Source organism: Xiphophorus couchianus, chromosome 19, assembly GCF_001444195.1.
Source record: "Xiphophorus couchianus chromosome 19, X_couchianus-1.0, whole genome shotgun sequence".
Taxonomy (NCBI): Eukaryota; Metazoa; Chordata; class Actinopteri; order Cyprinodontiformes; family Poeciliidae; genus Xiphophorus; species Xiphophorus couchianus.
In genome coordinates this window covers 4,333,949-4,350,593 of record NC_040246.1, presented here as the reverse complement: position 1 = coordinate 4,350,593, position 16,645 = coordinate 4,333,949, and the positions used below count along the sequence as shown (strand labels likewise).

At 41.2% G+C, this 16,645-nt stretch overlaps 2 protein-coding genes across 2 annotated transcripts; both read left to right on the top strand.

Moving 5' to 3' along the window:
• The first annotated feature begins 5,436 nt into the window (after positions 1–5,436).
• LOC114134275 (syntaxin-11-like) lies at positions 5,437–10,074 on the top strand. The gene is made up of 2 exons (XM_028000760.1): positions 5,437–5,660; positions 8,449–10,074. The coding sequence occupies exon 2, from the start codon at positions 8,451–8,453 to the stop codon at positions 9,300–9,302; it is 852 nt and encodes a 283-aa protein (XP_027856561.1). The 5' UTR covers positions 5,437–5,660; positions 8,449–8,450; the 3' UTR covers positions 9,303–10,074.
• A 1,825-nt stretch (positions 10,075–11,899) lies between these two features.
• On the top strand, positions 11,900–15,722 carry stx11a (syntaxin 11a). Its single transcript, XM_028001085.1, has 2 exons — positions 11,900–12,049; positions 14,278–15,722. Exon 2 carries the CDS (start codon positions 14,283–14,285, stop codon positions 15,162–15,164), a length of 882 nt encoding a protein of 293 aa, XP_027856886.1. The 5' UTR covers positions 11,900–12,049; positions 14,278–14,282; the 3' UTR covers positions 15,165–15,722.
• The last annotated feature ends 923 nt before the right edge of the window (positions 15,723–16,645 follow it).

Sequence of the window (16,645 nt, the reverse complement as noted above, 5' to 3'; positions counted from 1 at the left end):
TTGAAAATGTAGATTTTGAAAAGTATGGTATGCATTTTATGTGAGACAATATTTACTAGAAAGTCGTTTTGCCCCAGCAAGTGATTTGTACTGTTTTTATAACCACTTCTGCAAATATAGAGACAATTTCTTTTTGTCCATTGTTCTTTGCAAAATAGCTCAAACTGAGTCAGATTGGTGGGTCAGTTGGTTCTGGGTCAGAACTGACTGGATTGTTCCTACACATGAATAAGCGCTGATTTCAACTCTGACAACAAATCCAAACAAGAAACACAAACATTTCTGTTTAACATTTTAAAAAAAATGTAAAACAGCAACAAACACACACACACACACCAACACAAACGGAGGGTTTGAATATTTATGCCAGCATTTAAATCGGAAGTACCGGTATGCAAAACTCATCTCTCCTAACTTTTTACATTCAACAATTTAGGGATAAAAAAGTCTTCCTAAAATACACAAGTCTAAACCAAGAAACTAATCAAATTTGTACCGTTTAAAGTATTGGGTTATAAATATTTAACTTCATTTATGTGTTTGTCTCTGGTGAAATACTCTTTTATAACCAACCCTGACACTCCTACCATCATCCAGAAGGCTTTTGTCTATTCCATTACTTCCTTGAATCTCTTTCTGTTGTTTTTTAAAAAGTATTTTATTTATCTTTTGTTCTCTTGGGCCAAAAAAATAAAGAAGAATGAAGCAAGCAGTTTATGCTTTTGGGGGGCCAAACTTGCATAACTGAGGTGATGACTAAGGACGCTCAACTTTTCCATAGACTTAATGTTTACACAACACCACAGGCTCCCTCCTGTCACTGCTTTTTATATGTTTTACCATCACCATCAAAAAAGGATTAGACACAAGCAGATTAGTTTAGAAATATTCTATTATATACGTCTGTCTTCTATTAATCAGATTAGATTCGATTCTTGGTATTTCTGCTACTTATTTATGAGGAATTAACTTGATTGAAAGCAAGGGACTTTGCAGAAATTTAACTACTTGTGACTTTGTTGCGGGCTGCACAGTGGCGCAGTTGGTAGCACTGTTGCCTTGCAGCAAGAAGGTCCTGGGTTCGATTCCCGGCCGGGGTCTTTCTGCATGGAGTTTGCATGTTCTCCATGTGCATGAGTGGGTTCTCTCCGGGTACTCCGGCTTCCTCCCACAGTCCAAAAACATGACTGTTAGGTTAATTGGTTTCTCTAAATTCTCCCTAGGTGTGAGTGTGTGTGTGAATGGTTGTTTGTCCTGTATGTCTTTGTGTTGCCCTGCGACAGACTGGCAACCTGTCCAGGGTGTACCCCGCCTCTCGCCCGGAATGTAGCTGGAGATAGGCACCAGCAACCCTCCCGACCCCATTAGGGACAAGGGTGAACGGAAAATGGATGGATGGATGACTTTGTTGCTGGATGTGTTTAAAATATCACATTAAAACAGTTTTGTTTTTGTTTTTTTTACTCACGTTTTACACTGTTATTGTTACTGCAAAATAAAAATTCATGTAAATGACACCAGGATGCAGTTTGTCAAGCAGATGCACCAAAAAGTAAAACAGGCCGCCTCTAAAACAAGACTGAGCGAATATAAGGAATATCACCTAAGCGCAGCAAAGTGGGAGCTTGGGAAATCAGAAGGGAGCATCTCCAACCCCATGACAGGCATTCATGTTAATTTGATCAGATGCTCCAAGACGCTGATGCTGTTATGTGAACCTCAGTACGGAGTTAATAAGCTGAATAATTAGAGTCACAACTCCGGTTAACTGGAAACGGCTGATGTTTTCTCCATTCAGAGCGGCGGCCTGACTGCTGAGGCCTGATGAGACCTAATCCAATAAAAACGCGGGGGGTGCCAGCGGCTCCCACCGCATGTGCTCCCGTGTTACCTGGTCGTCTTCGGAGGTGCCCGATCCAAGCCGGGAGGGTGCGGTTCCGATCCGGTTGGCCGAGTCCCCTCTAAGTTCCCTGTCGCGATTTTTCCTGCAGTGGACGTGAAATTAGATTAGAAACCGTGACTGTCGGCCGGAGTTTTGAGATTATCGTGGCTGCGCTGTAAAAGCCGGTGAGGGGAGGGAAAAAAGGCAAGAAGATGACATTAGATATCATTTACAAAGTCGCAAGTTGTGTAAACATGCAAAGTTATATTTTAAGACGCCAGCAAGGTTCCTTGACTGACCCCGTGTTCAAGATATCAGATTAAGCAATCGCATCTTCTGTGAGAAAAGAAGATCAAGCTCACTTTCCTCCAGCAGGAGATCAGTCTGGCAGCAGGGAATGGAAACCTGGTATCAGAGGACTAATGGGCAGCACAGATCACAATTAGATTTTACTTTTACTTGGCTTTGAATACTGAAGGTTTCCATCCTTCAGTTCAGGATGTATTTTTTTGGTTTGCTCGCAGAAAGCCGTTTCCCAGATTTTGTCCAATGTAAACGTCTAATGAAAGAGAACGAGGCCGCAGGAGGCTGCGTGTGTGTGTGTGTGTGTGTTTTATCTTTTGTTTTGGCTGTTCACATGCTAACATCATGACTGGCGATCAGCAAAGCCTAAAGAAGTTTATTGATTTAGGACAAAATCTGAACCAGCTGACTGAGGACTGGAAACACAATTTAGACTTTTCCGCTTGTAATGTTTGCTGACCTGAGTTTGGAAACGGAGGTAAAAGTCTATCAGGCATAAACCTAACTTCACTTGCTCGGTTGAAAATTATAATATATGCCTCCTTTGGACATGACATGTGGGTGTAAGGTGTATTTAAAATGTATGATTAGAAATAATACACTTGACATCAGTTTAAAAGTACAATTTATTGAGTTACACTAAGTTTCTTTGATTTATTGTATATAAAATGTTTATTTTTTTCTAGAAGCTCTGAACTGTAGCTACCAATTTGTGTGGTTTCAATCGGAAAACTTCAGGAAATAAAACAGTGAAACTATTCAGCTATATTAAAATCTGAACGTCTCTCAGTTGCCTCCTCAGAGAAAACTCCCTGAAACCGAATGGCTTTTGTCACCATCTAGTGGTGACAGCCTGTTTTCTCTAGAAATCTTTTCTTCCTTGATTTTGAACATTTGGTACTTCAGTTCAACTTTTTAGGCCCGAGCAGCTGAGCGCTGCGAAGGCCTATTGTAATCGCACTGTTTCATCTTCTCTTTATTCTGTCCATCAAATGAATTGGCTCTCTGGGGGCTTTATCATATTCAAAAACTCACCAAAGTTGGCGGACGTGTCAAGTCTGCGTGAAAATTTTGTATTTTAAGGGCATCGCAAAAATCGCAACTGAAACGGCTCAACAGCGCCACCTGACAACTTTCAAAAAACCCTTCGCATGGACCTTACTTCATCGTAGAGACATTAAGTTTGGTACACTTGTAGAGCTCCCCAAGACGCACAGAAAATTCAATTCATGATTTAGTGCAACTCAAACAGGAAGTCGGCCATTTTGAATTGAAGTTCCAATTTTGGGACCCCATTTTGGCCATTTACAGCCTTCGCATTTGATCAAACTCCTCCTAGGGATTTCGATTGATCGGCTTCAAACTTGGTCAGTCTGATCATAAGGCATGGCCGATTAAAAGTTATCAAAACGGTGAGTTTTTGTGCATGCTGAAGGGGCGTTGCCAGGGGTCAAAGTTCACCTACTCGCCATGAAACACAAAACTGTTATAACTCCTACACAAAAACTCACAGAGGCACCAAACTTTCAGTGATTGATCATTATTGAGTGTCCTACAAAACCCAATGATCAAATGATGACATCACTTAAGCCACGCCCCCTGGGAATAGGAAGTGTCATGTTTTACTCTGAACGGTCTCTATTTGATCCCTTTGCCCTAATCAACATGAAACTGTGTCCAGAGACAGAAAACGTGTTGGTGTGACTGGGTTGCCAACACCGATGGATTTCGATGGAGAAGGTGGGCGTGGCGAAGTGACCTGTAACGCCGCTGCCATACATTTGGCTCTAAATTCCACAGTTTCGAGTCGAGCTGCACCAAACTCACTAGGACAGAGGTCACCAACACGGTGCCTGCGGGCCTCCAGTCACCCGAGGGGACATTGTCAGGCGCCCACGGAGCAAGTTCTAAAAATAGCCATTGTCTTTAGAGAGCACTGCCAAATAAATTATTTAATTAAATGTTTTTATCTTGAAATAACATGTGTTTATTTTTAGATTAAAAAAAAAAAGAAAAAATAATTATAGAAACGTTTAAAATAAATTGCTTTATGTGTACAACTCTTTTCTAGCAGGACAATGATCTCGAACATTCAAGCAGAGATCAAGGTCAAAGGATATCTATGTGGGAGAATGGCCTAGTCAAAGTCCAGACCTAAATCCAACAACGAATGAAGATTAATATTGACGGAGGCTCTGCTTCCAGTTCCCTGAGATGTTTTACAAACATTTAACTCTGTAAACGTGCAAAGCTAATAGAGATTCGCCTCAAAAGAGTTGAAGCAATAATCGCATCAAAAGACGCACTTTTCAGATTTCGATTGCTAAGGGAGGAGGTGGGCTAGAGAGTCAGGTGAATACTTTTTGGAGGTGCTCTCTCAGGGCCAGGCGAGTGGAACAGGAGACAATACAGAAAGATCCGCTGCTTTTGCTGTGGTTTCTAGGGGAATCCTCAGGCGGCGGCGGTGGCGGTTTTCATTCATGCTGCTTGTCTCTTTATAGGAACGACAGCTGAAGAGTGTGTGAGCGGCAGCTGCCGAGTGACTCTGCAACAAAAATCCCCTTTGCGACGCAAGTCGAATGTGACTCAGAATCACAGAGGGCGGTGGAAATTGCTAATCATGCAGATCCAAAAAAAAATAAAAAAGTCCATCTTTGGAAATAACTGTATCACACTGCCTCCCACACGCCTTGCTCCAGTTTTCAGCTTTTTTGTTTTCGCCCAGCTCTCCTGGACAGGGTTTTGTTTCATTAAACCAGAAGCCTTTTCCACAGAAACCTCAATGTTAGAAGAACAAATCTCTCTTACGTCTTATCACGTCTGAACATGTAAGTCACACCCTTTGTGGAGATAGCATATCTAAAACACTTCCTGTTTTCTATTTCTACACTGCAAGAAACAGAAAACCTTACCAACATCACTAACATTTTTAACTTATAATATGAGGCAAATATCTTGTTCCACTGGCAGACCACTTCACTTATTGCTAGTACTTTTTCATCAGTATTAAGGAGTAACTTTCTTAAAGCAATCTCCTATTGCTTGCTGAACGGTTACTCATAGAAACTAGACCAAAAACACTTTGTAAGACTTTGTTTCTAGAGTCCAGGAACAGGCTCTGTTTTAACTTCTGAGGAAAACTCGAACAGAAATTGATTTTCTGTTAAAGTTCACGCACTTTCAGCCGATCAGAGGAATGCGGACGGTCAACACCAGCTTCTCCTTCTGATAAAATCCTCGAGAGGCCGGTCTCCGCTTTTACTCCGCTTCCATGTGACGCCGCAGGAATGCAGAAAGTTTGGTTTCTTACGTGCATGAGTGATGAGGGTTAACATTTACCTGAAGTCATCTCGAGCTGCCTGAGCCGTCGCCACGCTCGCTGGACCTCGCACCTGTCTCTACATGATCGGGATTAATTAGGGGGTCGCGAAGACACGAGCTGCGAGGCCTCTGCAGAAAAATCACACCGGTGCAAGTAAGGGATGAAAAACTTCTGTCATAGAGATTTCTTCTAATATAGAAATGATTTTAAAGGCCTCAAATCAGGCCTGTACTGGAGCCCTTCTGAGGAATAAAATAAGAAAAATGTGGGGGGGGGTTGTTCTGTAAAGACAACAAAACAAACTTCACTTGAGTTTCACTGTAAATAATTCAATTCAAAGTTTGAGCGGTTATATCAGACAAGCTCAGTTATTCTTAATCTGTCCTTTTTTGCTGTGCTGGAGCTTGTTTGGTGAGTTTTGAGAAGTGTCCCGCTGGATCAAGGACGTTCATCTGAGATGACCTGATTGCTGGAGACGCAGAGACTATCGGCTTTAAAAAGGCGATGAGGAAAAGGTCACGTCTTAGTGAGGCCGCACCCTGGAAAGCCTTCACACTTTCTGCTGAAAAACAGCCAATGGATGCTTCTTTCAACCAACGTGAAGGGATAAAAAACACAGTTGTCTGTTATTTATGTTCTTTTATTACTGAGTGCAGCCTTTTTGGTTAAGAGTAGAAAGAAAAAAGCTACGCATGTTTGATAAAACGCCACAGGAAGTCATATTTGCAATTTGCCATAACCCACTCAGGGAGAGAGAAATTTTTTTAAAAATAGTCTAAAATTGAGCTTTTCTTTTGTGCCTCCATACAAAACTTTGTGCGGAAGGAAACTAACGCTGATCCCACCATCCCTTCAGTGAAACATGGTGGTGGATGCATCATGGTGTGGGGATGCAGTTTTTCAGTACCGACAGAAAAGTCTGACGGCAAAATGGTCACCATTAAACAATACAGAGTCACTAACTGTGTCTGTGTACAAAAGCACTCCACACTTTTCAGGTTCTGATTTGTAAAACGAATTTTTCTTCCTCTACAGTTGTACATTGCATTGTGCTGGTCTATCACGTTAAAACATTTCCAGGAAATGTATTAGAGTTGCTGGTGGTAATGTGATAGAATGTGGAAACGTTTGAGGATTTGTGAATATTGAATTGTTTTAAACTTCTACAATCAGCAGTAGCAGATGTAGAAGGTTCATTAAGTTGACCTGCAGTCTGTTTAGTCCACTTCAATGCTTTTGCCTTTATAATTTCTCTAGAATTGAACCCACGTCTACCCTAAAACTAAAACTGTGAAAAGTTTATGTTTGTACTTTAACTTCCTCTTGAATATCCCGTAAGGGCCGGCAGTATTTTTTTTAAATCTTTTTTTTTTTTTTGCTAAATATTTTGTATGTTCTGGTTAAAGATTAAACTCACACACTTGAGAGTCTTTTGGAGAACTTGGGGTTGAAAATGAAGAAACATATATTTCAAAATTTAATTTTCTGACAGTAAAGTTTTACTTTCAGAACTGCTTTCTTCAGCTCCCTGTTGAAATACATTTTTTTCCCCCCAGAACTGACTTAAAGTTGTAGCATGTAAATCTTTCAGCTCACACGTACCACTCCTATCAGCATGGCCTCTGTCAAAAACAGAGAAAAGTGCTCTAAGAACCTACTTCCTCTTTTGTTAGCGGTTTTAGGTGGAGTAGGACATTTATCGGCTAAAAGAGGGCTTGCAGGGCCGAAGTTACACACCAAAAAAATGAACTAATATTTAAAAATTTTCAGCATTTGTCACAATCCAACCACAATTTTTTTCATGTTATAATTTTTAAATCAAATCTGAGAAGTGCCGTATGCCTTTAATCTGATACCCTAAAATAAAAATACCCAGAGAAGGAGCTATCAGTCAACAGGCAACAGGAGAAGTAATAGTTAAACACTCCACACATTTAGTCATTTTGGCAGACTTGCAATAAAATAGATAAATAAAACTCATAAGAAGTCTTAACTGAAGTGTTTTATAAAGTAGTATGGGGGACAGAGCAAACATGTAAGAGAAGGTCAAATGAAACCAAGATGTTACTGTTGTTGCTCCATGTTTAATGTTACACACTGGCGAAGTTACTCTCCATTCCCACACTGAAACACGGTGGTGGCAGCATCATGTTAGGTCAGGTCAAGTTTGTTTGTATTGAACATTTCAGCAACGTTCAAACTGCTTAAGACACAATACAGTCACCAAGTATAAAACAAGCAATGAACTTTCCATTTGACCATTGTCAAAAGCCATCACCAAAATCATCAAGCAAATATACATCAAATATATTGATCAATGTTCCAGTTACTACCAATCAGGTTTTTAGCATTGACTTAAAGAAACTTAGTGTTTTGGCTGTTTTGCAGTTTTGTGTAAGTTTGTTCCAGATTTAAGGAGCATAAACACTGAATGCTGCTTTTCCAATGTTTGGTTCTGGTAATGAAGAGTAGAGCAGAACCAGGTGCTTTTCTTTGACAGGGGCAAAGAAGCCGAACAGAGGTGGTGGGTAGATGGATGAAGTCCTGTAGAACTTGATGACATGCTGAGGAGATGATTAAGCCTTTGATTCAGCCATTATGCACCAGGACCACACCTAAAGTTACAGGACACCAACCATAACCATTATAGAGAAGACGATGGACAGATTGGAGAGGTGTTGAGTGAGGGAGGACTGAACCCAAATACAAGGCACTCTTTTCAGATTTGTATATTGTTTTATGAAATGTATACATTTTCTTTTATTTCACATAATATCTCAATGAAACACGTTCAAGTTTTTGGTTGTAACATGGCAGATATGGAAGTGTTTAGATTGGGTATGGAAGGTTTTCTTATCCTCTGTAGGAAGCACAGCTGTGCTTAATGTGTCACTTTTAAATGAATGAATGGATCTAACCTCCTTCCTGTTGTTTCTTTTAGACATGAGAGACCGACTGGGACACCTGCAGGAGGCCCAGACTGATCCTGAAGGTTTCAGCGCCGTGGACCTGAACGGCCGCTCAGAACACGAAGACTCCAACCCGGATCTGGATGGGATCCTGCAGCAGGCCCAGCGGATCCGTCTGGAGATCCAGCAGATCCAGAACAACATTGGCGAGCTAAAGGAAGTGAACTTCCAGACGTTAAACAAGACTTCATTTCCCGATGTCACGAAGCGAGACTCCAACGCAATCGGGATGGACATCAAGCGCGGAGGGGAAGCCGTGTTGCAGCAGCTGCACGGGATGAACGACCTCCGGGGTCAGCTGGAGGACCAGCGGGGCTCCTCTGACCCCGTGGCCCGCGTCGCTCGGACCCAGTACCGCTACCTGAGCGCCGCGCTGCGGGAGGTCATGTTCAGCTACAACGAGGCCGAGATGAGCCACAGCGAGGCCTGCAAGCGCCACATCCAGCGGCAGATGGAGGTGGCGGGGAGGGAGGTCAGCGAGACGGAGCTTGAGGAGATGATGGAGGGAGAGGAGCCGCAGGTGTTCAGCATCCAGGTGGGGGGCCAGACCGCCCGCTCGGCCCTGGTGAGCATCGAGAGCAGACAGCGGGAGCTGCAGGAGCTGGAGAAGAGGATCCAGGGGATTCAGGAGCTCTTCTTGGACGTGGCCATGCTGGTGCAGGAGCAGGGGGCCGGGGTGGAGATCATCGAGAGGAACGTCCAGAACGCCGAGGTGACCGTCCAGGAGGGTACGTTCCAGCTGGAGAGAGCCCTCGCATCGGATAAAAACAACCCCTTCAAGAAGATGTTTTGTGGCTGTTTTCCGTGCTACAAAAAATTGCCTTGATTTGTGATGAGGAAATAACGGATCTGGTTATGACTGTGCTTATTTTACACGCGGAAAAGATAAGCAGCATATCCAAGGCATATCCAAAAACCTGCAAGACAGGAAGTATAAGAACAGACTGCTGCGTCAGACACCAAAAAACTACAGTATACTGAAAATCTATTCCCACAATGCAAAACGTCTCTTATAAATAATAAGAGACGTTTTACCAACTTCTTCAAAATTCATGGTTTTAAAACTATTTTGGAGAGCCTGGATGCTATTGTCTAGGCTTTGTAAGCTTCTCATATTTAAAGTGAATCAAATTTTGTGCTACAATATTCATCTATTTAAACAAATATATGAAGCAAGAGAATGTGCAGTTGTTACTCAGAAACCAGATGGTTGTCGAGTCAAAGAGATGAAGATGTTTTGCTGTAAAATTTGCATATAAACCTCTGGGAAAAAAAAAGAAAGCTAAAGACCTTAGCTAAAGGTCTAAGGTCCTTAGACCTTTGGCCTGTTTCAAACAGGCTTCAAACAGGCTAAAGTTTGAAGCCTGTTTGAAGCTGATAATAGTATTCAAATCAACTCAATTACATTTAAAAAATACTTAGTTTATCCCAAATGAAAACTAAATGTTGTAACTCAAATCATCCAAGTATCGTTAAATAGTAGTGACCACTGTTACATTTGCAAACCTGCCTCAATTAGCACAGCTCGGTAGGAATGGGACAAAATCAAAAAGGCAAATCTAATAATACTGAAGCCTCTGAAGGTAAAGACATTTTTATGACTGAAAGACAAAGAAGCGCTTTCTGTAAATTCTCAGAATCTGTGGAGGAAATATTTCTACTTGTTTTTATGTGGAACACTTTGTTCTAATTAAGCTAACATTAATTTTGTGCTGCTTTAAATTTCCATGGCTTCGACACTAATATTTTTATGCAAAGATATGAAGTATGTTACAATGAAAAACACTCTGTGACTAGCTAAGTAGGTCAATAAAGAAAAAGATACAAGAAATCTGCTTTAATTCCTGTAATCTCTGTTTCTGCTAAACCCTGTTAACGTTACATTTAAATATCTTATTGATTAGCCTACAAACACACACATAAAATGATGCATGACATTCTGATTAATGTGAAACAAATGTGTTAATTTTATTTCAAATGTGTATTTAATCTTATGAGTATTTATATTATGTTAATCTTGCCTCTGATCCCCGTTTGGGCCGGTTGACTCTTATAAAATATGAGCGATTATGACCTCTACCAGAACCAAAATAACTTTGAGTGGCTTCCTGATTATTTATTGGAGTCACGTCAGCACATTTCCTTCTAGCAACAGATTAGAAATAATCACTTGTAGTCCTCAATTAGCAGAAAACTTCTCCCACTGAGGCCTCGTTGGTGTGAAACATGACCCAGTGTCAGACAGCTCCTTTCTGGTACAAACAACTGAAACCACAACAATGGCGAAAGGTTGAAGTGACAAGAAGAGACTGATGTTTGGAATCTTTCACATCGTAAACATGTTACGACGGTATTTGTCAGTCCGTGCCTCCTTTCCACACCATTTTAATGCCAGTTTGTCCCTTTAGCCATTTAATTAACAAACCATTTTGTTAATTAACCCTTTCATGCATGAATTATGATCCTTTGTGTCAGATTTTTTTTTCCATTTTTTAAAAATTATTTTCTTAAGGCATAAAAAAAGGTAGGGAAATTTTTTTGTAAAAATAATTTTTTTTTATTTTCTTTTTTTTTTATGTGATCAATTGTAATTTTCTCCAAATACAAAGTTGTTATTTGAAAAATACATCAGTAGTATTGTTCCTTAGGGGTTATCTGATGTCACAATATTTTTTTTACTTGCAAGAGTCATCTACAGTAGAAGGAGGGACCGGGTCGGTTCTCATGCTTTTTTGTCTGTCGGCCATATTGTATTTAACAAAAATAATTTCTTGCCTTTGCTGCTGATAGCTAGTAGTTGATGGTATATTTTATGATGCATTAGTGTCCACTTCAGTGGTCTGTGTGCATTTATAACATAAAAATCCACAGTAAGCACAAGAAAATGGCTTTTAGAAAGCTGTCCAATATAATGACCACTGTGCATGAAAGGGTTAAAGTGTATGTCTATTGTAGTTAAGTATTTTTCATTAATTATGGGGATGGCGGGGGGAAAAAAACTATGAAAGGTTGAAATCCTACAAATCATTTATTTCAAGCTCATATTTTGAACATTTATTATTAATCCTAGTTGCACCGGTGCAGCCTGTGCATGACTGGCTTGTCTCCAGCTTCCAAGTCCAACTACTTGACTCCCAGGTTAACAGGTTGCTCTAAATGACCCTTTTATGTAAGTGTGTACCTCTGTGTTGCCCTGGTGACCTGTCCAGGGCCTGACAAGGCAAGCGGGTATCGAAAATGGGTGGATGGATTAAAAAATAAAAATAAAAACTTTTTGAGGTTTGTTTAATGTCCTTCTGTAAATAACCGCAGCATGTCACAGTGTGTGGGGGATGCTGGATCTCCTTCCTGTACCCAGCGGCGGTGATGAGGAGTTTCAGACGAAGCGCTTAAGGCGTGATCTTCCGCGTTGGCTCAGTGTTTGTCAGACCTCCTCACTCTTCTCGCTACACGCTGCATGTTGAAACTCACATTTGGAACCGAGTCAAAAAGAGGAAATGATTGTTTCACCGCTCGCTCCTTGTGCTTCTGTGAGTTTAATTTCGTAGTACCGCTGGAGGGTAACGCTTCAAGGTACGTGCAGTCTTTTAAGATATATTTTTCTGTAATGTAGTTTTATTATTTACTGTCTATACAGGACGTTCACTGAGCGATGGGGTGAGTCAGGTTGTCTCTGTCAGTTTTTCTCCATCAGTCTGATAAATAAAAAATAAAAAATAAAAAAACGCGTTCTGGTTTCGAGTTGTAACTTTTTGACTGTAAAATACAAGTTTTAATCGCTCAGTAATATAGTAATATATGTAATCAGTAATATATGTTAATAGCGAATTCACTGTACAAGCCTGACTTAGTCTGTGCAGCTAAGAATATCTGCGCATCATCACATCTGAGGAAGTAACTCACGGGCTTCCTTCCTAGAAAACCTGAATAAAAACATCTGAAGTTTTTTTTTTAATAAGAGTTTTCTAAAAATAGAGTTTGTTCAGAATAGCCTCAAAGTTTTACAGAAGCATTTGAAAAGTGTAGGTCAGTTTATCTTAACATTTCTTGTGAGATTATAGTTGAAACTGGGCGTAGAAATACTAGATATGTTGACGAATTACAAGGTTCTGTTTGAAACAATGAAATGATGCAGGATATGAAAACTAATGCAGCTGTAGCAATGATCTCCAAAGTTGAGGTCAACTAGTGATGCTGGCACCTTTATTATTTTATATTATTATAAATTGAATAACTAGTCCACTCAACCAACAGCTATGTTTCTGATGCCTACTTTTTGTGGGTCACAAGGTGAAAAGTTAAGGAATATTTGATTTTTAAAGAAAATCGATTTATGGATTCCACCCATATTAAAATGATTAGCCATGATTTACTTATTCAAATAGTTTTAATTAACCAAAGGTATGAAGTTAAAGTCGAGACAAATCTTGAAAAACCTTTAATTAAATTTATTTATAGTACAGTCCATAAAAACATACCAACCTCACCCTTCTCTTGTGTGCTCAATAAATGTGGCTAACTGTTGACTGAACCAGCATCATCAGTTAGATTCCAATGGAGTAGCTAATGATCCTAAATATATCATTTCTTGAAACTTACTGCACATTTATGCACTTAATTAAAGTACAAATACCTTCAATATCTCACATTTAACGAACTAGCATCCAGATTCCTTCTATATAAGTTGGACTTTAGCATTAGCGCTACCGCTAAGCTACCTACGGTGGGGTACAATACTAAATTTGTTTCCTCGGCACTGAAACATTCCGGCCCACAATTCTTAATGACATATCTCAACTTTTGCTGTTGACATATTCATTCATAACAAAACCTATGTGAACATATCAGCATTTCTGTTCACTGCTGTAGACAAACAGTAATAGCGAGCTTATTTTTAGCTCATTCAAGATCCTCAGTTAATCCTTAATAAAAATGTTTTTGTAACTAAAAAAAATTGTTAGAATGTAGCTTTTATTGGAAGGTACATTTACAGTAATTAGTTGAAATGTAAATAGATTTAATATCTAATAGTTAACACCTTCCAAAATTTGCTTTTAGAGTGTAACCTTTAAAGAATGCGATGTAAAGCACTTTGAACTGCTTTGTGTCTGAAATGGGCTGTGCAAATAAACTTGATTGATTGATTGGTTGGTTGATTGATTGGTTGGTTGGTTGTTTTGGTCTTTTCGATCTTCAGCTGGTTTTCCTGCATTTTCAATTCCCTTTTGGTTGACCATAACTTTTAGTCCCACCAGAAGTAAACTTCTTCCTCAAGTCAAACGATTCTACTAAGTTTACCAGAATCTTCTCGAGGTTTTCAATTAACCTTTCCGCCTCCCTCACAAGTTCTCCTTTCTCGTTGGTCTTATACACAAATTTATCTTCACTCTTCCTGTTTTCATCTATTTCATAATTATGTTATGAAACTAAAAAGGCGGCTGGCTGAAACTGTTGCTAAGAGGGAGCCAAGGCTATCGGTACCTTGCATTTACTCTACCTGTCCAAAAATGACAGGCAAACCTTTCTACCATTTTGAGAGTGAAATTCTGCTGCCTGCAGCTCTTGGTGACTGCATGCCACTTTACTGACCTACATTTAACAACTGTGGCCCAGCTTGTGTTTAGGAAGGCTTTGATGCAGATCAGATAATTCACAAGAGAAGAAGAAAAAACAACTTCTGTTGTCCCTTTTCTGGTAGACATTCGATCAACAGATCTCTGGTGTTACAGTAGCTTCGGTTTTGCAATGTAAAATGTTATTTCCCTAAAGAGGTTGGCTAAGCTTCTTGCTCCCCCCTGCAGGTAAAATGAAAGACCGACTGTACGAGCTGCAGAGCTTCCCCTCTGACACCGCAGAGGAGGAGAGTGGCCCCAATGGTATCCACAGCAACGAGGACGAGGAGCTGCTGGAGCAGCACGCCGTCGTCTTCCAGGGCGAGGACGTGATGGACAGCATCTACAAAGACGCCCAGATGATGAGGAAGGAGATGCTGCTCCTCAAGTTGGACGTGAAGCGTATGGGGAAGCAGAACACGCGCTTCCTCACGTCGGTGAGGAGGTTTAGCAGCATCAAGCGGGACGCCAACGCGCTCGGTAGGGACATCAAGGCACGGGGGGAGGCCATCTACGCCCGGCTGGAGAAGATGGGGAAGCTGAGCAAGGAGCTGGAAGAAGAGCACGGCCTCACGTCGGCCGTGGCTCGCATGGTGCGCTCGCAGTACGTGTCCCTGACCAGCGCCTTCCACGAAGCCATATCCGAGTTCAACGAGGCCGAAATGATCCAGAGGGAGAACTGCAAAAACCGCATCCAGAGGCAAGCGGAGATCATGGGCAAGGAGGTGAGCAGGGAGCAGATAGACGAGATGATCGAGACGGGGAAGTGCAACATCTTCACGGATAATCTCCTCCAGGAGGGCAGGACTGCTAGGTCGGCTCTGAACGAGATAGAGAACAGGCACAAGGAGCTGCTGGAGCTGGAGAGCCGCATCAGGGACATCCACGAACTCTTCTTTCAGCTGGCGCTGCTGGTGGAGGAGCAGGGCTCCATGCTGGACAACATAGAGGCCAACGTTGGCGCGACTCAGGACTACATCGCCAAGGCTACGGTTCAGATCAAGAAGGCTGTGAAATACAAGAGAAACAATCCGTGCAAGAAGCTTTTCTGCTGCTGCTTCCCTTGCTGCAAATGAAACTTCTTCAGCAAAACGATTCCTTTATTTGTATCTACAGAGCTGACCCCAGGCATAAGCAAAGTCTTCAAATTTGTGTCTACTTTTAAGTGAGTTTTAAGATTACGGGGCTCTAAATCAGCTGCTGCCCCAGGATCCTGTAGAATCTTGGGCCGGCCATGTGTCTGTGTCTATTTAATTTAAAGTGTTGCACTGCAGCTGCGGTGTCCAACATCAGTACTTTGACATAATAGGTTTTTTTTTTTACAGTGTTAAGAAGAAGGAAGAGTCATTTCAAACCACACACTCGTATGCAAAACTGAGACAGTGTAATTTGGATGCTACATTTCCTGATTGTTACTTTGATTATACTTTAAGCAGCGCCCTCTGACCTGCTGTAAAGACATAAATCTGAAGTACAATACTTTTAACTTTGTGTTTAGACTCTCAGCGTTGTCATTTTTGCAGTGTAAAATATTTAAATGTGATTTTTTTTTTTAAATGAGACTAAATGCCTTTGAGTGGCTTTGACGGCGCGAGCATGAAACTGGAAATAAAAGTGGTCCTGGTTCCTGCTGCTACTGCTGTTGTTCAACAGGTCTTTAGAAATACATTAAGGCCTCTAATTAAGGGAAGATTTGTTTACATGCTTTACGAAACTATAGCCTGGCCAACCTAATTCACCTACAGGCCTTTTGTTGTCTTACTCAACTGAGAGCTCCTGCAGTTTCAGATGAAACGGTATTATCTTAAGTCAACAGTACGCAACAGAAGCCAGTCACGTAATACGTCAGCTTTTCTCATGACCTGAATCGATGTGTATGTGTTTGCTAAGGCTGAGCAACAACAATAGAATGGAGAGCGGATCAGAAGGCTGTAGTGCAGCGGGGCCTTCTGGCCGCGTGAGAGCGAGGTGAAAATGTGCGACACGCCATCTCCCACAGGAGGTGCCAGTTGTCAGCTGGTAACGTGAAGGTGAGTCAGCCGTGGTTGTTTTCAAACTGCAACGTCGCCGCTCAATGTCGAAATGAGTCTGCAATGATTGCACTTCCTCCATCAGTAGCATCGCTGTGGTTTGCATGTCTGCGTGTAGGGGACGGGGTGGAGTGGGGGCTTACAGGCAGCGTGACCAGCTCTGTTAGAGGCGTTGCACCAAGACTTTACAAAGTTGCCCGTCGTCCTCACATGACTGCTCGTGTTTGTTTTGTTGTGGTTTGCTGCAGACCCCAGCATGGCAGAGAAGGTTCAGGTGTAGGAGATTAGATTTGATGGGCTAAATCCTTGTGGGTTTGCAGCCCCCAGGTTTGATGGGAAGTGCGGCTGTTTGAGAGTTATGTGTGGGCTCATTGCCTGTACATGTAGGAGGGTGGGAAACTCAAGAAATTTCTTTAAAATGTTTACATATGATGAATAAGGGATTTTCATACAGGCTTGAAAGTTAAGGACAAAGTTTATATTAATAATCTTGGAACATCATTAAATCACTTGTCAATTTTAACCTT